We start from the raw sequence: 21,329 nt of genomic DNA, 5'->3' as shown, positions 1-21,329 counted from the left end.
TTGGAAGGGAGGGAAAGGAGGGAGAAGGAAGGAGGGAAGGAAGAAAGGAGGAAGGGATGGAGGGAGAGGGAGAAGGAAGGGAGGGAAGGAAGGAAGGAAGGGAAAGGTGGAGGGAGGGAGGGAAGAGAAGGAGAGGGGAAGAAATTATAAAGGGAGAAGGAAAGGAGGATGTGAGAGGAGAGAGGGGAAGGAAGGGAGGGAGAAGGAATGGAAATGTGGAGGGAGGGAGGGAAGAAAAGGAGAGTGGGAAGGAATGTAAATGGAAAATGAGAGGAGGAGGTGAGAGGAGAGGGGGAGGAAGGAAGAAAGGGAGGAAGGAAGGAAGGAAGGAGAAAGGAGGAAGGGAGGGAAAGGAGGGAGAAGGAAGGAAGAAAGGGAGGAAGAAAGGGAGGAAGAAAGGGAGGAAGGAAGGAAGGTAGAAGGAAGGAAGGAGAAAGGAGGGAGGGAAAGGAGGGAGAAGGAAGGAAGAAAGGGAGGGAAGGAAGGAAGGAAGGGAAAGGTGGAGGGAGGGAGAGAGGGAAGAGAAGGAGAGGGGGAAGGAATGTAAATGGAAAAGGAGAGGAGGAGGTGAGAGGAGAGGGGGAGGAAGGAAGAAAGGGAGGAAGGAAGGAAGGAAGGAGAAAGGAGGAAGGGAGGGAAAGGAGGGAGAAGGAAGGAAGAAAGGGAGGAAGAAAGGGAGGAAGAAAGGGAGGGAGGAAGGAAGGTAGAAGGAAGGAAGGAGAAAGGAGGAAGGGAGGGAAAGGAGGGAGAAGGAAGGAAGAAAGGGAGGGAAGGAAGGAAGGGAAAGGTGGAGGGAGGGAGAGAGGGAAGAGAAGGAGAGGGGGAAGGAATGTAAATGGAAAAGGAGAGGAGGAGGTGAGAGGAGAGGGGGGAGGAAGGAACGAAGAAAATGGAGGAAAGGAGGGAGGCAGGGAAGAGAAGAGAAGGGGAAGGAATGTAAAGGGAGAAGGAGAGAAGGAGGAGAGAGGGGAAGAAAGGGAAGGGAGGGAGAACACAACAAACTCTTTCCAGAAGATTCAAGGTCATCCTTTTTTCAGCACCAGCCAGAAGTACATGGGAGGGTCGTGGACGTTGAGGGAACCAGAGTGGTCCACATGATGAACTTGTGGGGTGTGAGGATGAGGGATGAATCTTAACCTAGGTGGAGAACTATAGGGCAAGTTAGTACCGGGATGACAACAGTTCGTAACCAACATGGCTGTTAATAAATTGGAACTTGGGTTAAGGCCAAAGTTTGGACTTATTTCTCGGGTGTTATTTGGAATGCTGACACAACCCATTTTTGACAGGACAAATTGCCCCCCATCGATGCACCAGGAACGCCCAGAATGTAAGAAATCAGATCGCTACATTTGTACACGTTTATTGACTAAAGGAAGCCATCGGGTTGCCTACAGCAGTGTTTCCCAACCTTGGCAACTTGAAGATATTTGGACTTCAACTCCCAGAATTCCCCAGCCAGCGGATGCTAGCTGGGGAATTCTGGGAGTTGAAGTCCAGATATCTTCAAGTTGCCAAGGTTGGGAAACACTGGCCTACAGCAAAAAGTGTCCGTAACTTTTACAGGAAAGGAAATACTGCATTTCTGTTCGTCTCCATGGGGAACTCTTGGCTGTACGGTATCTCTTCTCGTGAGCTATTTGTGGGTGTTGTGATTCCGTCTGAGGCTCCTCAGGGAACGGCTGAACCTCTGCCGGCTCCATGCTCAGAGGGGGAGGAGGAGGAACAGGAGGAGGAGGAGGAGGCCCAGGCAGACGGGGAGGAGGAATATCAGGCCAAGGGAGAGGGAGAACAGCCGGAGTCCCCCGGGGTGAAGCTCTCCCCAGCAAGCAGCCTGGAGTCCTTAGATGAAAATGCACAAGCCATCATCGATCTCAGGCAGAGAAGAGCAACACAACAAAGGGGACAATTAGCCAAGTATTTCCAGCCCTAAATAGGCAACAGCTGGGTTTGGGTGTGATTCTCCCCAGAAAGGCTGAAAAGGCAGACCCACCCTTCCTGTATTGTGGAGTATTATCTTTGGGAGTCCTGGGACCTGGATGTGATCTTTGGCGTCTCTGATTCTGGCTTGTGGCCTTGAAGGCTGAAACCTTGGGGGGAAAGGCGTGGGTCTTATTCTCTACAGTGGTGTGTGTGCCAGAAAGAAGTCTGCTGTATTGTCTGGCCGTCATGACTCTGCTGTGAAGCCTCATAGCCTGCCTGTTGGGAAGAACAGGTTTTCCTCTGTGTTTATTTTTCAAACTATAAAGTGCTTTTGCTTTTACCAGCGTGTCTGGCTGCTTTTTCCAGTTGGTGTTGAAGTCTGGGGGCACCCAGACAGAACAGTGGGCAGGTAGCGCCAGGGGTGAAATGCTACCGGTTCGAGTGTACTGGTAGCGGTGGTCGAAGGTAGTTTGGAGGACTGGTAGCGGTGGCAGTGCGAGGCTCCACCCACCCGCCTGGAAGAAGCGCGCGCTTCTCAACCAGTACGGAAGGGAAGTAGATTTCACCGCTGGGTAGAACCGAGAGGTGGGTTCCTACCAATGCAGTCCAGTGTGCGTGATCCGGTATTGGCACGCCCATGACACAATTTTGGCGCGACGGCCCCAGCGCTGCCTTATTTATTTGTTTACTTGACTTCTATGCCACCCAATCCCGAAGGACTCCTTTGCTGGTCCATACCATCTTTTTTGGGTAATTTTTTTGCCATTTTTAGGCTCTCTGTGTCCGGAAGTAAAATCATCCCTCTGAGTATGCGGGGAAGTAAAACCGTCCAATGTTGTGATTCAGCCTAAGGCTGCTCAGGGACCAGCTGTGTCTCTGCTGGCTCCATGCCCGGAGGAGGATGACAGCGCAGAGGAGGGGGCTGAACAGTCGGACGGGGGAGAGGAAAATCAGGAATGGGATGAAGGAGAACAGCATGAGAGCCCCAGGGGGGGGGCTCTCCCCAGCCAGTAGCTTGGAGTCATTAGGTGATGACGCACAAGCCGTCACTGACATGCGACAGAGACGGTCAGATCAAAGAAAGGAGCAATTAAAGAAGTATTATCAGCACTGAATTAGGAGCATCTGGGTTTGGGTGTGGTCCTCCTTAGTAGGGTTTAAAAGGCAGGCAAGCCCTTGAAGCCATGTGGAGTGTTATCAGTTTGGAGTTGCGTTATCCTGTCTTGTTTCTCGGCGTCTCTGTTCCTGGCTTGTGGCCCAGCAGCTTTGGAAGACCCGTGGGAGGTGTAGGTCTGCTATCTACAGCCTCGGCTTGGCAGCAAGAATTCTGTATTGCTGCATGGACTTTTGCCTTCGTGGATATATCTGAAGATACAGCATTTTCCTGTTTGTAAGGACATTTTCTGTTACCTGTGTTTTTCTTGAATTTTATAAAACTGTCTTTGCCTTTTACCAGTGTGTCTGGCTTCTCTTTTTGGGTTGGTATTGGCTTCTGGAGTGACCCAGACAGAACACCCAAGGGGATGCGAAACGTCGCGATGCACACCGGTAGGAAAGGAAAGAGGACCCCACCCTTGGTACTAGAGCCCTCTGCTCCAGCTGCTGAGGTTGAAGAGCTCAGGTAGCCCACCTTCCAAGGCACAAAATGTTCCTGCAGAACTCAAGAGAATCGGAGTTGGAAGGTCTGTGGAACATTTACTAGCCCGTTGAGCATGAAGGGCCAATGGTCATTGCAGAAGGCATGGGAAGTGCAGCCCCCCCTCTCCTTCAGGAGAAGGGGTGACGCGCCCATTTGTAAATCGAAAAGAGTGCGTCCCTCAGGTTGAGAAAAGTTGGCCGATCTTCGGGATGGGTCTTCCAGCATTCCAGCATGATGCTATAAATCTCTGGGGAGCAACTGTTGGGGCGAGGGAGACGGTAGCCCCGAGTAACCTGCTGGATGGTATCCTGGTTGGACAGCCCTAGGAGAAGACAGATGAGAGAAACGGTCAGCTTCACCAGGTACAGTGGCACCTCTACTTAAGAACTTAATTCGTTCCGTGACCAGATTCTTAAGTAGAAAAGTTTGTAAGTAGAGGCAATTTTTCCCATAGGAATCCATGTAAAAGCAAATAATGCGTGCAAACCAATTTGGAAAGAAATAAAAGCTCGGAATTTGGGTGGGAGGAGGAGGAGGAAGAAGAGGAGGAGGACAGTCACTGCCGAAGGAAGAAGGTGAGGGGAGAGAAACAAAAAATATCCAAAACTTTAAGGCTTAAAAAAGAGACGGCGAGGAGAAGCATGCGCCTCCCATATCTCCGGGACCGCCTTCTGCCACACGAATCCCAGTGACCAGTTAGGTCCCACAGAGTTGGCCTTCTCTGGGTTCCGTCGACTAAACAATGTCGTCTGGCGGGACCCAGGGGAAGAGCCTTCTCTGTGGCGGCCCCGACTCTCTGGAACCAACTCCCCCCAGATATCAGAGTTGCCCCCACCCTCCTTGCCTTTCGCAAGCTCCTTAAAACCCACCTCTGTCATCAGGCATGGGGGAATTAAACCCCCAATAATAACCGTTCAATTGCTGGGGAACATTAATAAATTCTCCAAACCACACTTTTCTGTGTGTGTTTGTGAGTGAGTGGAGCAGCACTCTGTGTTTGTGTGAGAGAGAGGATGTGTGTGAAAGTGAGCGGTGTGTGTGTGTGTGTGAGAGAGGGGGGATTGTGTATGTGTCTGTGAGAGAAAGAAGTTGTGTCTGAGAGGGAGACAAACAAACAGACACACACAACCGGGTTTTTTTAAATATCTGAAATTATATTTGGATTTGTTATAAATTGTTTTATTCTGTTGTGAGCCGCCCCGAGTCTGCGGAGAGGGGCGGCATACAAATCTAAATAATAATAATAATAATAATAATAATAATAATAATAATAATAATAATAATAAACCCCCAAGAGCTTTTCGTCGTCATGATCCTCTGCCCAGCATCCACTGAAATGAAATCGTACCATCGTAGGGGCATTGTCCGTAGCTAAAAACCTCGTACAGCAGGATCCCGTAGGACCAAACATCCGATTTGGGGGAGTACGTCTGGTAGACGGCAGCTTCCGGGGCCGTCCACTTCACCGGGATCATGGCATTACCGGTGGTGGAGTAGATGTCATCCTAAAGGAAAGCCAAGAAGAGGAACTTGGTCAAAGGTTAAAGGAGAAGCTTTCACCTGGAGACTCAAGGAAGATATGCTAAAAGTGGCTTGTTCAGACTGGAACGCAGAATAATAAAGGGACCTTGGAGATCTTCTAGTCCAGTGGTTCTCAACCTGGGGTTCAGGACCCCTTTGGGGAGTCGAACAACCATTTCACAGGGGTCGCCTAAGATCAGGGAAAAAGACAAATTTCTCATGGTGTTAGGAACTAAAGCTTCTATTCTGGCACCTTGGAACACAGTTTTACAATCCGACCAATCAGGCGTTTACAGTGGGGGTGTCCCTCTGACCTTCCTGCCAATCAGCTTCAAGCTCTGTTGGGAAAATTGGCACTAGACTTCTGACTGGGGGGTCATCCCAACTTGAGGAACTGTATTAAGGGGTCGCGGCATTAGAAAGGTTGAGAAACACTGCTCTAGTCCAACCCCTTGCTCAAGCAGAAAAGCCTATATCAGTGATGGTAAACCTATGGCACGGGTGCCACAGGTGGTACGCAGAACCATATCTGCTGGCACACGAGCTGTTGCCCTAGCTCAGCTCCAACGGGCATGTGTATGCTGGCCAGCTGATTTTTGGCTCGCATGGAGGCTCTGGGAGGGCGTTTTTGGCTTCCAGAGAACCTCCAGTGGGATGGGGAGGGCATTTTTACCCTCCCCCGGCTCCAGGGAAGCCTTTGGACCTGGGGAGGGCAAAACACAAGCCTACTGGACCCACCAGAAGTTGGGAAATAGGCCATTTCCAACCTCCAGAGGGCCTCCAAGGGACCTTCGGAAGGCAAGCTGTTTTCACCCTCCCCAGGCATTGAATTATGGGTGTGGGCACTCTCACATGTGCAATAGCACACGCCCACGCTCTTTCGGCACCTGAGGGAAATAAGGTTTGCCATCACTGCCTTGTATCATTCTGGATACATGGCTGTCATCTCTTCTTCAAAACATTGCAATGTGCTTTACGCGGGGCTACCCTTGAAATAATAATAATAATAATAATAATAATAATAATAATAATAATAATAAGTATTATTATTATTATTATTATTATTATTATTATTATTATTATTATTATTTAGATTTGTATGCCGCCCCTCTCTGCAGACTTGGAGACTACAGTTGAAAAGCGTTCAGAGACTACAGTTCAGTTCAATTCAATTTATTAGATTTGTATGCCGCCCCTCTCTGAAGACTCGGGGCGGCTCACTACAGTAATAAAAAACAGTTGATTCAGAACGCAGCCCCGCGAGCTGTCATAGGTGTGCCTAGCTACGCCCACATCACACCAACACTCAGCGAACTGCACTGGCTCCCAATCGGTCTATGGACGCAATTCAAGGTGTTGGCTAACATGCGTCCATGTGCCCACACCCCTTCCCTCCCCCTCACACAATGCCCCCCCCCCCCGGCACATGCCCATAGGTCTTTCTGAAGCCCCGGAGGCAGTGGTGGATTTCTACCAGTGTGGTCCAGAGAGTCGGAGTGGTAGGAGCCCATGGATGATGTAATTTTTGGCAATTTTTCCCTCCCAGCATTTCCTGAGGAAGGAGCTTCTCAGCTGTGGTTCAGATGAAGATTAAAGTCAGCATTACGACGGGGCAGGCGGGAGGGATTCTTCCGACACGGAGATGCTGGGAAAAAATTGCAGAAAATTGCATCATCAGTGGGGTCCCACCAGTGAGGCACTTTGGACCGCATCGGTAGCAACCCACCACTGCCTGAAGGTAGAAAAAAAATCACTCAAGGAACAAACCGGAAATGTGTTTTTCTGAACTTCCTGTTTGTCCCTTGGGTGATTTTTTTTATTTTTTTGCCTCTGGGGCTTTAGGGAAGCTTCCACGAAGTCTCCGGAGGGCGAAACGGCATTCCCAAGGCCAAAAATTAGCTGGCCAGAGTGCGCATGCGCGCTGCAGCTTACACCTTGCGTGCCCTCCGATATGGCTCCACATGCCAAAGATTAGAAGTAGTGTGAGAAAATATGATTTGACTGAAAGTGTAGTAGATGCTTGGAACAAACTTCCAGAAGACGTGGTCGGTAAATCCACAGTCACTGAATTTAAACATGCCTGGGATAAACATAGATCCACCCTAAGATAAAATATAAGAAATAATATAAGGGCAGACTAGATGGACCGTGAGGTCTTTTTCTGCCATCAGTCTTCTATGTTTCTATGTTTCTATGCCACCACGGGTATAGGGTCTCCTGCTTGAACAGGGGGTTGGACTAGAAGACCTCCAGAGTCCCTTCCAGCTCTGGTGTGATTGGGAGCAGAGAAATGAGGTCAAGGGGTGGGGTCAAAACTCCCTGGTTGCACCTTGAGGAGCCTGGCAAGGCCGAAGTCAGCGATTTTGCAAGCAAGGTCATCTCCCACCAGGATGTTCCTCGCTGCGAGGTCCCGATGGATGATATGTTGTTCCTCCAGGTAGGTCATCCCGTCAGCCACCTGGCAAGAGATGCTGAGCAGGTGGTGGGTGGTCAATTCCTTTCCAGCGGCACCTGAAAAATCAATAAGGCGCCGCAGTTAGAATGCTAACGTTTACTGCTCCAGACCGGGAGTTTGATCGTGATGGGCTCAAGGTTCACTCAGCCTTCCATCCTTCTGAGGTCAGTAAAATGAGGACCAAGATTGTTTGGGCAATAGGCTGATTTTGTAAACTGCTTAGAAAGGGCTGTAAAATCACTGTGAAGCAGAGCAGAGCAGAATAGCATAGAATAGAAAATATGGAATAGAACAGAATAGAAAATATGGAATAGAATAGAAATAGAATTCTTTATTGGCCAAGTGTGATGGGACACACAAGGAATTTGTCTTTGGTGCATTTGCTCTCAGTGTACATAAAAAGAAAATATATGTTTGTCAAGAATCATAAGGTACAACACAACAATATTAATAGGATACACATAAACAATCCAAGTGCTTATCCTACCCTATCCTACGCTACCCTATCCTGCCGCACGAATCCCAGCGACCAGTTAGGTCCCACAGAGTTGGCCTTCTCCGGGTCCCGTCGACTAAAAAATGTCATTTGGCAGGACCCAGGAGAAGAGCCTTCTCTGTGGCGGCCCCGACCCTCTGGATCCAGCTCCCCCCAGATATCAGAGTTGCCCCCACCCTCCTTGCCTTTCGCAAGCTCCTTAAAACCCACCTCTGTCGTCAGGCATGGGGGAATTGAAATATTTTCCCTTCCCCCTAGGCTTATAGAATTTATACATGGTATGCTTGTTTGTATGATTCGTCTCTTAAATTGGGGTTTTTTTAGATTACTTTTTAATATTACATTTGTTACATTGTTTTCTTTATTGTTGTTAGCCGCCCCGAGTCTTCGGAGAGGGGCGGCATACAAATCAATCAATCAATCAATCAATCAATCAATCAATCAATCAATCAATCAATCAATCAATCAATCAAATAAATAAACAAACAAACAAACAAACAAACAAACAAACAAATATATCCTATCCTATCCTATCCTATCCTATCCTATTGAAATTTTCAGCTCAATTGCAGTCATAAGTCAATAACTATACTTCTTTGGCAAGAGAGGGCAGTGTTGTATCAGAAATTGTTAGACGAAGGACATAAAAAATAAGAGCATTTCCTGACCCGCTCGGGTGCCAAAAGATTGTTTGTGTGTGCATGTGTGCCCACATCCATAATGCAATGCCCTCCTCCCTGACATGCGCACAACACCCCCTGTATTGCCCCCCCCATGTTATACAGTAGTAGGTTGCACCCGGTACAAATTGGATCAGCAGTCCATTAGCAGAAATGGAGATGCGCTTGCATCTCCGTGCTCTCAATGCGTGCACTCGTGCAAGATTTGGCTTCTGTGCATGCGCCAGAAGCAAAATCTTGCACAAGGAGGCTCTTGCGCATGGTATTTCACCCATTTTCGGCTGCTTTTTGCTTTCATGAATGTGCAGAAGCAAAAATATAAGCAAACTTTTTAAAAATCTCACTCTATCGCGCATCCTCATGCGAGATTTGCCTTGTGGCACATGCACAGAAGCCGAATCTTGCACGAAGACATGCACATCCATCCACCAGATGTGCCCATGCCAGTCTCAGGAGTGTTCTGGTAGCGGCAACAGGTAGGAACCCCCACCTGATGTCATCCCCTCTGGTGTGCATGTGCACAGGCCTCTGATAGGCCTGTTGGGTTGTTTTTCGCCGCTGCCAGGCTTCTGGAGGCTTCCCTAAACCCTGGGAGAGTGAAAATGGCTGAAAAAAAGCCCCAAAATCAGATGTCCAGCATGGAGCTGACATAGGGCAACGCCTAGCGCGCCCTCAGATATGGCTCCATGTGCCACCTGTGGCACGCGTGCCATAGGTTTGCCATCACTGCCCTAGGACTTTGTCTGAGCTAATCTTGTCAGCCTTTAGTTTGTTGCTTATCTGGAGTTTCTGTCTTGACCCAATCTTTCTGAATTAATTACCAAATCTGCATTTCTAAAAAAACCGGCCTCTTCAGATTCTGCTTAGAGCAGGGAAACTCGGGCTGGTTTCTACCTCCCTTAACCCCGCCCCCCTCTCATTTCTCCTTTAGGGGAAATATAATATTCTGCTTTTAAAAAAAATATTTCCCAAAATATTTTATTCTTCGGAGAAGTTTCCTACACCGCGAGTCTGGCTTCTGGATTAGCAGCTTAATTTTGAAGCAAAACCTTAACCTTCTAAGCTTCTTTCCACCCATTTTAGCAGTAGGGTGGAATTTTTCTTTCCTTATTCTCGGAGGATTAACATCTGGGTTTGACTGACACATCCCAGAAGGGCAGTGATGGGCTACCAAAATTTTTACTACCATGCTGTGGGCGTGGCTTATGCTTTCGGGTCTTCGAAGAGGGGCGGCATACAAATCTAATAAAATATTATTGTTATTGTTGTTATTGTTGTTATTGTTGTTATTGTTGTTATTGTTGTTGTTGTTGTTGTTATTGTTGTTATTGTTGTTATTGTTGTTATTGTTGTTATTGTTGTTGTTATTATTATTATTGTTGTTGTTGTTATTGTTATTGTTGTTGTTGTTATTATTATTATTATTATTATTATTATTATTTAGATTTGTATGCCGCCCCTCTCCGGAGACTCGGAGCAGCTCACAAGAACAAAACATCCCAAACATACCATGCATAAAACAGAATGGCCCAGGGGAATCTGATGCGTATCGCAATGTTTCTACACTTGCTCATGTGTGTTCCCTGCACGATTTTACTTCCGCGCATGCCCAGGGGGGTGATTTTACTTCCGTGCATGCTCATAGAGCCAAACAAATGACAGAAGTTACAAAATATTTGGTGGCGGTCACTGGCCAGCAAAGACAGCACCAAAATTGTTTCACTGGTGGGCCACTACTGGAGCAGGTGTGCCAGACCGCACCAGTAAGAAACCACCCCCTGGCCTGGATTCTCTCGAAGAAGGAATTGAGACTTTATCCATCTCTCTCTCTCTCTCTCTCTCTCTCTCTCTCTCTTTATCTATCTATTTATTCATTTCGTCCAATACATAATACACATTGAAGAGAATAGATATGTAATAATATAAATAAGGAAAAGAATAGAAGAAAAGATATAAAAGTACAGGTGGACACATTTAAAAGGAAGAAAAGGTAAATGAGATAAGGAGAGACAATTGGACAGGGGACGGAAGGTACACTGGTGCACCTATGCACTCCCCTTCCAAACCTCAGGAGAAAACCAGTTTGATGGTTCCATCTCTGTCCACGGAAAAGTCTTAGAAGGGAGATGAGATCAGACTACACTTTGTAAACACAATGCACCGCACAAAGCTATTTGACTCCGGGGTGACGCAAGAAAGAAACTCGTTAGCAGGCAAAAGCATTTAGGCCCTTGGAAACCGAGAAGGTTGGCTCCAGACTCGTTCTCCTAGGGAGTCACCCCAGTCTTAGGTAACAAACCAGATCTGGAAAGGAGGTCAGGTTAACTCAACACAGGAAACTTCTCATGGGAAGGAGCCCAACTGGCTTCCCTCGGCCAAAGAGGTTTCTCGGCCAAAGAGGAGAATCTCCACAGAGAAGGGCGGCACGTTGGGGAGATTGAAACGGCATCAGGAATTCGTCACCTGTGGCTGAAATTGGAGCTGCCTTCAGATGGCACCTGAACCAAAAGGAAGCTGCCCAACTGCCCGGTGGGGATGAAATTTGGGGAAGTAATAGAGAGCAATTTTCCCAGGGGAATTTATAAAATTACATTTGAGGAGGAGCTGGTTCTTGGGTGATTTCTCGGCTGATAGAGCCTTCTGCAAGCCATAGAAGTCAGTCTGCCTATCCTGTATGTCTACTTTCCTGCCTCTCTCTCTCTCTCCTCTCCCCTCTTCTTTCTCTCTCTCCTCTCTCTCTACTGTTTTTCTCATTCCTCTTTCTCCTTGTTTTCTCTTTCTCTCTCCTTTCTCTCCTCTATCGCTTCTTTCTCCTCTCTCTCTCTCCTCTCTTCCTTCTCTCTCTTTATCTCCCCCTCTCCTCTCTTTCTTTTCCTCTCTTCTTTCTCTCCCCCTCTCTTCTCTCTCCCTCTTCTCTCTCTTTTTCTCTTTCTTCTTTCTCTCCCCACTCTCCTCTCTCTTCTTTCGCTCCCCTCTCTCTCTTCTTTCTCCCATCTCTCTTTTTCTCTCTCTTATTTCTCTCCTCTATCTCTTCTTTCTCTCTTTTCTCCTCTCTCTCCTCTCCTCTCTCTCTTCTTTCTCTCCCCTCTCTCTTCTCTTTCTCTTCTCTCTCTCTTCTTTATCCCTCTTCTCTCTCTTTCCCTCTCTTCTTTCGCTCTTCTCTCTTCTTTCTCTCTTCCTCTCTCCTCTTTCTCATCTCTTCTTTCTCTTCTCTCTCTCTTCTCTCTCTCTTATTTATTCTCTCTCTCCTCTCAATCTTCTTTCTCTCCTCTCTCTCTCTTTCTCTCTTTGTATGTGTATGTGTAAGACGAAGACTAGTACAGGTAGACCTCGACTCACAACCATTCATTTAGTGACCACACTGAATCATCTCAGCACGCAACACTAATCTCTTATCTGGCATGCAAGGCAACATCAAAATCATTAAAACGTTCCACAAGTCATTCTAAGATTTATGGCTAGTCAGAGTTAGTCTAGAGTCATAAAAATTGCAATTAAAAGCACGCAAGGCATAGCTTACATTTGGAGCTGCTTGGAAAAACCTCCATATTTCTCAACGGCAGATTGACGACTCAACCCTTCTCTTCTGCTGACCCAGACGTGACAAATTAATTACTTAATTAATTAACCCGTTGCTCTCCTTAATATTTCTTTCCTGACACTTGCTCTCTTCGCCTCTGCAAGCGTCTGAAATAAGGATTTACCCATCTAGCCTCTGTTTCTCCTTCACTTGAATCTGAACCCATAGAAATGTCCTGTGGTTGGTCTCCTACTTCTTCTGCTTTTAAATCAGGCCCTACCACTAATTCATAACCACTGTCTGAAACAGAATCAGAAAAATCCCCAAACTGAACAGGAGTATATACAACAGTTCTTACTGTATGTTGGAGAAAAATAATAAAGCACGTTTTGTAACACACACACACACACGCCAAAAAGAGAGAGAGAGATCATACTCACTGTTGAGGTAACTGTGGAGGTTGCCCTTCCGCATCAACTCTGTGACGATGTAAACTGGCTCCCCCACGGAGCAGACTGCGAGAAGTTTGATGAGCCTCGTGTGTTTCAGACTTTTCAAGTTCCGGATCTCCTTGACAAAGTCGTCCCTCATGTCAGCTGTGAAGGAGATGGAAGATACTTGCAAGACTAGGACTGCTTTGTGTGGACAATGTCTGGGCTCGTTCTCTCATTCTGGCACATCTGGAAGCCCAAGGTCAGAGATGGCGTACCTTTTTTGGTTCGGTGGCTAAAAGGGGATGTGTGGGTGTGCTAGCATGCGTGCACGTGTCCACACCCATTCCCTCCCCCTAGGCACGTGCACAACCCACTTCTCACAAACCTCACTGAAGCCTGGGATGTGAAAAAAAACCCTGGCCAAATGGGCAAAAAAGAAGTTCAGAAAAGTGGACTTCCGGTTTGCCTGTTGTGCTGTTTTTTGAACTCCGGGCTTTAAGAAGCTTCCTGGAACCCTCCGGAGTGCAAAAAACAACGGGCAAACCGGGAGTCCACTTTTCTGAACTTCTCATTTGCCCATTTGGCCGGGTGAGATCATCCAAGGGCATGGGGTGAGGTATCATCAATACGCCGATGATACCCAGTTATACATCTCCACCCCATGTCCAGTCAACGAAGCAGTGGAAGTGCTGTGCCGGTGCATGGAGGCTGTTGGGGCCTGGATGGGTGTCAACAAACTCAAACTCAACCCAGACAAGACGGAGTGGCTATGGGTCTTGCCTCCCAAGAAGGACAATTCCATCTGTCCGTCCATTACCCTGGGGGGAGAACTATTGACCCCCTTAGAGAGGGTCCGCAACTTGGGCGTCCTCCTCGATCCACAGCTGACATTGGAACATCATCTTTCAGCTGTGGCGAGGAGGGCGTTTGCCCAGGTTCCCTGGTACACCAGTTGCAGCCCTATTTGGACAGGGAGTCATTGCTCACAGTCACTCATGCCCTCATCACCTCGAGGTTCGATTACTGCAACGCTCTCTACATGGGGCTACCTTTGAAAAGTGTTAGGAAACTTCAGATCGTGCAGAATGCGGCCGTGAGAGCCATCATGGGGCTTCCTAGATTCGCCCACGTTTCTGCAACATTCCACGGCCTGCACTGGCTGCCGATCAGTTTCCGGTCACAATTCAAAGTGCTGGTAATGACCTTTAAAGCCCTACATGGCATTGGGCCAGAATACCTCCGGAACCGCTTTCTACCGCACGAATCCCAGCGACCGATAAGGTCCCACAGAGTTGGCCTTCTCTGGGTCCCGTTGACAAAACAATGTCGTTTGGCAGAGCCTTCTCTGTGACAGCCCCGGCCCTCTGAAATCAATTCCCCCCAGAGATTAGAACGGCCCCCACCCTCCTTGTCTTTTGAAAATTACTCAAGACCCACCTTTGTCGCCAGGCATGGGGGAGTTAGGATATTCCTTCCTCTAGGCCATTACAAGTTATGTGTGGTATGTTTGTGTGTATGTTTGGTTTTTATAATAAGGGTTTTTAGTTGTTTTATTAAATTGGATTGTTACATGTTGGTTTTTATCATTGTTGTTAGCCGTCCCGAGTCTGCGGAGAGGGGCGGCATACAAGTCCAATAAATAAATAAATAAATAAATAAAAATATTTTCTGAACTTCCATTTTCCCCATTGGGCGGGTTGTTTGCACTCCAGGGCTTCAGGGAAGGTTCGCGGAGGGTGAAACGGCCTTTCCCAATGCTGAAAATCAGCTGGCCAGCAGATGCATCCACGCTGGAACTGACATAGGCCAACGCCTTGTGTTCATAGGATCACCATCACAATCCTGGGTCACAGTTTCTCCACCTTGGTAATTTAATGGGAGGGTGAACTTCAACTCCCAGAATTCCACAGCCAGCTTGATTATTGATGAGAGTTCTGGGAGTTGAAGTCCACCCACCTGGAAACCCTCAAGGCTGGGAAACATAATAACAAATATGGAAGGGCCCTTGGAGGTCTTATAGTTTAACCCCATGCTCAAGCAGGAAACCCTATAATGTTTAAGAAAAACGATGTCCAATCTCCAGTGTTGGAGCACTCACAACCTCTGGAGTCAAGTCGTTCCACTGATTAATTGCTCCCCTTGTCAATAAATGTCTCCTTAGTTCCAGGTTGCTTCTGTCTCTGATTAGTTTTCATGTCCTGTCTTCAGGTGCTTTGGAGAATAGGTTGACCCCCCCTCTCTTCTTTGTGGCGGCCCCTCAAATATTGGAAGGGTGCTATCATGTCACTGAAGCTGAACTTTGCTCCCTTCCACATGTCTTTTTATTTATGAAAGATGGAATGACCCAAGAGGTCAATTGACCTGGTTTATTAACAACCACCTGGATTAACTGCTGTGGAAACCATTGTTATCATTATTTCTGATAACAACAGTGTCCTTAGGGAGGTTTCCAGGCAATTATTGGTGCAAAAATCTGGGCCACAATTTTGTGGTGCCAATCCTGTGACTATAGTGCCTGTTCTATTGTTCTATTGCCTGTTCTATTGTTCTAGGACAGTGATGGCGAATCTATGGCACGGGTGCCAAAGGTGGGACGTAGAGCCATATTTATGGAGGAATTGACATATCCTTAGCTGCCTTTGAGTTTATGGATGGTGTGTTTGGGTTGTATGACTGATTTTAATAGGGGGGTTTTAAAGACTGTTTTAACATTGGATTTGTATATGATGTTTTATGGCATCAGACCAGAATAACTCCGGGACCGCCTTCTGCTGCATGAATCCCAGTGACCGGTTAGGTCCCACAGTGGGCTTTCTCCGGGATCCGTTGACGAAAAAATGTCATCTGGCGGGACCCAGGGGGAGAGCCTTCTCTGTGGTTGCCCAAGCCCTCTGGAACCAACTCCCCCCAGAGTTTAGGACTGGCCCCACCCTCCTCGCCTTTTGTAAGTTATTAAAAACTCATCTTTGCCACCAGGCATGGGGAAATTAACGCACACCCCAATTGTCAAGGCTGGTGTATGGTTTGATTGGTTGTGTGATTATTTTATTTTATTATAAGGGTTTTAAATTGCATTTTAAAATTGGATTTGTACACTGTTTATGTTGGAGAGGGGCGGCATACAAATCTAATAAATTATTATTATTATTATTATTATTATTATTATTATTAATAATAATAATAATAATTTAATTGGATTTGTATGCCACCCCTCCCCTATCTGTTGGCACACGAGCTGTTGCTCTAGCTCAGCTCCAGCTCGCATGTAAACTCTGTCCAGGTGATTTTTGGCTCAAACTGAGGCTCTGGGAGGGCATTTTTGGATTCTGGGGGGCTTCCGGGGGGATGAGAGAGGGTGTTTTTGCCCTCCCCAGGTTCCAAGGGAGGGCAAAATGTCTGGGTCTGGGGAGAGAAAAAACAGGCCTACTGGGCCCACCAGAGGTTGGAAAACAGGCTGTTTCTGGCCTCCAGACGACCTCCAGTGGGGTCAGGGGAGGGATGTGTGGGCACTCATGCAGGTACGATAGTATGTATCTATCTTTTACCCACCTCTGCCGTCAGGCATGGGGGAATTGAGACATCTCTCCTGGGCCTATACAGTTTATGCATGGTATGTTTGTGTGTATGTTTGCTTTTAATAAGGGTTTTTTTGTGTTTTTTAAATTATTAGATTTGTTGTTCATTGTTTTATTGTTGCTGTGAGCTGCCACGAGTCTACGGAGAGGGGCGGCATACAAATCAATCAATCAAACCAACAAACAAACAAATAAGTAAGTAAACAAACAAACAAACAAGCAAGCAAGCAAGCAAGCAAACAAACAAACAAATATGCTCACGCACTTTCGGCACCCGAGGGAAAAAAGATTCGCCATCACTGTTCTAGGAGAACAATAGAATGATCATGGCTGATCATTTTCTCCATCTCATTTCCAGCTGGCCGAAGTCTTTCTCATTTCCTTTGGTTCCGTTGGCGGATAAGGGATGGTATTCAGCTGATTTGGACTGGTTCAGGAGAACTAGTAGTAGCAACCTGTGGGTAGACCTGCCCATCCGCCTATCCGCTCCAGTGCTATGACGTCCTATTTGGGCACGTTTTGAAGCAGCGTGAATGAGCTTCGCACTTTTGCGCGCTTTGCACTTGGCAGGAAATGGAATGCGGGTGCTCATCTCTAACCTTCACCACAACACCAGTTGATTGTCTACTCACAACTGACACTGCTCGTTCTCTCCTGCTAGCTTAGAAACATAGAAACATAGAAGACTGACGGTAGAAAAAGACCTCATGGTCCATCTAGTCTGCCCTTATACTATTTCCTGTATTTTATCTTACAATGGATATATGTTTATCCCAGGCATGTTTAAATTCAGTTACTGTGGATTTACCAAACACGTCTGCTGGAAGTTTGTTCCAAGGATCTACTACTCTTTCAGTGAAATAATATTTCCTCACGTTGCTTTTGATCTTTCCCCCAACTAACTTCAGATTGTGTCCCCTTGTTCTTGTGTTCACTTTCCTATTAAAAACACTTCCCTCCTGAACCTTATTTAACCCTTTAACATATTTAAATGTTTTGATCATGTCCCCCCTTTTCCTTCTGTCCTCCAGACTATACAGATTGAGTTCATTCCCACTACATGATAGTCATACCAACTTCCCCCGCGAACATTCCCCGTGAGAGCTTCGTGCCTTGTAACCTTACTTTCTGGATAACCCTCATAAATACCATCTGTGTCTCGGACCCCATCATTCATGGAAGATTGACTAGTCCACCTCTTAAGAAAACAGGCAGATGAGACGCAGCGCGCAAAAGAGGATACGTTCTGTGCTCCACAAACCTTGTTTCATAATTTTGATGGCCACAGGCACTGTGTTCTTCCACATTCCTTCCCAAACTTCTCCAAAACATCCTTCGCCCATCTTCCTCCAGAGCTGGAATTCAGACCGGGGGCGTTCCCACTGATCCATCTCTGACGTTCTCTGTAGAAGGGGTAAAATGAGAGACAAATGATTCAGATCACAGAATAACAGAGTCGGAAGGGGGACGTAGAGGTCTTCTAGCCCAGTCTGCTCAAGGAGGAAACTCTATCATTTCAGACCAATGGTTGTCCAATTTCCAGTGCTGGAGCATCCACAACATAGAACTGGTGGCAGAAAAAGATCTCATGGTTAGTGATGAGTGAACCGAACCCGCACAATTCGGGTCCATACCGAATTTTGCGGTGTTCGGTATGCTGAACACGAACCCAACATTTTTTGAAACTTCGGGAAAAGTTCGGGGTTGCGTTCGGCGTTCGGAGCCTTGACGTCACCGGCAGGTTGCTAAGGACGCCAAGGTGATCACTTCCTGGATTCCATGGAAGCCAGGAAGTGATCACCTTGGTGTCCTTAGCAACCTGCCGGTATACGTGACATCAAAGCTCCGCCCCCGGAATCTCTTGGTGGGATTCCCCGTTCGGGTTTGGGTTCAGTTCGGGTTTGGCCGAATTTTGCATAAAGTTCGTCCAAACTTGCTGAACCCCAACACCGTTGGGTTCGCCCATCACTACTCATGGTCCATCTAGTCTGTCCTTATACTGTATCCTGTATTTTATCTTAGGGTGGATATATGTTTATCCCAGGCATGTTTAAATTCAGTTACTGTGGATTACCAACCACATCTGCTGGAAGTTTGTTCCAAGCATCTACTACTCTTTCAGTAAAACTTTGTTGTGAGGCAAGTCGTTCCACTGACTAATTGTTCCAGGAAATTTCTGCTTACTTCTAGGTATTTCTTTCCTTGATTGGTTTCCAACTGTTGTCCTCCTGCCTTCTGGTGCTTTGGAGAATAAGTTGACCCTCTCTTCTTTGTGACAGCCCCTCAAACACTGGTCACCCCCCCCCCCCCCCCTAATTCTTCTTCTCTCTAGACTAGCCTGCAACTAGGTCAAATCTTCAAAGTCAAATCTTGCAACCGTTCTTCATGTGTTTCAGCCTTTGGGCCTTTAATCATCTTCCTGGCACTTCCCCAAAATCTCAACTTCTTTTTTATAATGTGGTGGCTAAAATAACTGGATGCAGCATTCTAGGTGTGGTCTTACCCAGTTTCTGTAAAGTGGTACTTAATACGTCATGTGATTTTTGAGTCTATGGCCTCTGTTTATACAACCAAGGTTTGTATCAGCTTTTTCAGCTGCTGGACCACAGCTGGGTTACAAATAATGTACACAAATGCAAGTAAATATATGTGTCCCAGCACAGTCTTTCAGGATCCAATCTATGAAATCTTCTGGAGAGAGAGAAGTTCTCTGAAGATGAGTCCGAACTCTTGGAAGAATAAAACTTTGGTTCCGGTCAGAGGTGCTATTAAGCTGGTTGTGTCCAGTTTGGGCGAACTGGACGCAACCACACTACCCTGTTTCCCTGAAAAATAAGTCACCCCAAAAAGTAAGACATAGGAGAGGTTTCATAGAATTGCCTAATATAAGACATCCCCCCAAAGTAAGACGTAGGAGTCATTTATCTCCGGGACCGCCTTCTGCCGCACGAATCCCAGCGACCAGTTAGGCCCCACAGAGTTGGCCTTCCCTGGGTCCCGTCGACTAAACAATGTCATCTGGCAGGTCCCAGGGGAAGAGCCTTCTCTGTGGCGGCCCCAACCCTCTGGAACCAGCTCCTTGCTTCTTTTTACAAACTTTTCTACTTAAGAACCTGGTCACAGAATGAATTAAGTTTGTGCTACTTCATTAAGTAGACGTACCACTGTAGTTTACTTTGGAAGGGGTTGATTGAAATGAACTGCTTGATTTTTGATAGGAAAATAACATTTCAAAAAAACCTGAAGCTGATCGAAAGGCAAAGCAAAAACAAATGGCCACCCTTTCCCCAATAAAAGCCTCACATCCAACCCAGGGAATTTTCTCAGGGATGGAGAAAAAAAAAATCGCATGGTGGTGCCATGTCCTTCCACTCACCTTCTGGACGCAGGGCTGAGACAAAGGGCATTCAATGATTTTCCAGTTGGCTCTGTAATAAGCAAGGAGCTCTTCCAGACTTGGGAAGACGTGAGCTTTTTCCAAGTAAAAACCTCCGGCAGGATTCGGGAAGATTCTGAAATGTCGCACTTTGCCATGGTTGCGAACTGAAGATTGAAGAGAACGTGACAGGATTTGGGTCAACTTTGCAATTTCCTTTCCTGTAATTTAGTAACCGCTAGCATTGCTTGTCACTCAGCTCTATGGTTTTGTTTTATTGTTTTGTTTTATTACAGTGATGGCAAATCTATGTCATGGGTGCCACAGGTGGCACACGGAGCCATATCTGCCGGCATGCAAGCTGTTGCCCTAGCTCAGCTCCAACATTTCATTCATTTCATTTTAATTTTATTGGATTTGTATAGAAACATAGAAACATAGAAACATAGAAACATAGAAACATAGAAACATAGAAACATAGAAACATAGAAACATAGAAACATAGAAACATAGAAACATAGAAACATAGAAACATAGAAACATAGAAACATAGAAACATAGAAACATAGAAACATAGAAACATAGAAACATAGAAACATAGAAACATAGAAACATAGAAGTCTGACGGCAGAAAAAGACCTCATGGTCCATCTAGTCTGCCCTTATACTATTTTCTGTATTTTATCTTAGGATGGATATGTGTTTATCCCAGGCATGTTTAAATTCAGTTACTGTGGATTTATCTACCACGTCTGCTGGAAGTTTGTTCCAAGGATCTACTACTCTTTCAGTGAAATAATATTTTCTCATGTTGCTTTTGATCTTTCCCCCAACTAACTTCAGATTGTGTCCCCTTGTTCTTGTGTTCACTTTCCTATTAAAAACACTTCTCTCCTGAACCTTATTTAACCCTTTGACATATTTCAATGTTTCGGTCATGTCCCCCCTTTTCCTTCTGTCCTCCAGACTATACAGATTGAGTTCATTAAGTCTTTCTTGATATGTTTTATGCTTAAGACCTTCCACCATTCTTGTAGCCCGTCTTTGGACCTGTTCAATTTTGTCAATATCTTTTTGTAGGTGAGTTCTCCAGAACTGAACACAGTATTCCAAATGTGGTCTCACCAGCGCTCTATATAAGGGGATCACAATCTCCCTCTTCCTGCTTGTTATACCTCTAGCTATGCAGCCAAGCATCCTACTTGCTTTCCCTACCGCCTGACTGCACTGTTCACCCATTTTAAGACACCCCTCTCTGCAGACGTGCGGCGGCTAACAACAGTGGTAAAAACAACATGCGACAATCCAATACTAAAGTAGTTAAAAACCCTTATTTTAAAACCAATCATACATACAAACATACCATGCATAAATTGTAGAAGCCTAGGGGGAAAGAATATCTTAATTCCCCCATGCCTGACGACAGAGGTGGGTTTTAAGAAGCTTACGAAAGGCAAGAAGGGTGGGGGCTATTCTAATCTCTGGGGGGAATTGGTTCCAGAGGGTCGGGGCTGCCACAGAGAAGGCTCTTCCCCTGGGGCCCGTCAAATGACATTGTTTAGTTGACGGGACCCGGAGAAGACCAACTCTGTGGGACCTAATTGGTCGCTGGGATTCGTGCGGCAGAAGGCAGTCCCAGAGATAACCTGGCCCGGTGCCATGTAGGGCTGTATAGGTCAAGACCAACACTTTGAATTGTGACCGGAAACT

General features: G+C 46.4%; 1 protein-coding gene across 1 annotated transcript in view; it reads right to left on the bottom strand.

Moving 5' to 3' along the window:
* Nucleotides 1-2,318: 2,318 nt before the first annotated feature.
* SRMS (src-related kinase lacking C-terminal regulatory tyrosine and N-terminal myristylation sites) overlaps nucleotides 2,319-21,329 on the bottom strand; it is a 68,651-nt gene continuing 49,640 nt past the window's right edge. Inside the window, exons 3-8 of the mRNA XM_070748776.1 lie at nucleotides 19,620-19,786; nucleotides 17,505-17,646; nucleotides 12,675-12,830; nucleotides 7,413-7,594; nucleotides 4,911-5,067; nucleotides 2,319-3,884 (exon numbers count right to left, since the gene is read on the bottom strand). Coding sequence (XP_070604877.1) covers nucleotides 3,691-3,884; nucleotides 4,911-5,067; nucleotides 7,413-7,594; nucleotides 12,675-12,830; nucleotides 17,505-17,646; nucleotides 19,620-19,786 — 998 coding nt within the window. The 3' untranslated portion in view covers nucleotides 2,319-3,690. The remainder of the gene's footprint in view (nucleotides 3,885-4,910; nucleotides 5,068-7,412; nucleotides 7,595-12,674; nucleotides 12,831-17,504; nucleotides 17,647-19,619; nucleotides 19,787-21,329) is intronic.

This window comes from Erythrolamprus reginae, chromosome 3 (assembly GCF_031021105.1).
Source record: "Erythrolamprus reginae isolate rEryReg1 chromosome 3, rEryReg1.hap1, whole genome shotgun sequence".
In the NCBI taxonomy this organism is placed as follows: Eukaryota; Metazoa; Chordata; class Lepidosauria; order Squamata; family Dipsadidae; genus Erythrolamprus; species Erythrolamprus reginae.
Note: the sequence above shows the minus strand (reverse complement) of the source record. Positions and strands in the feature narration are given on the sequence as shown.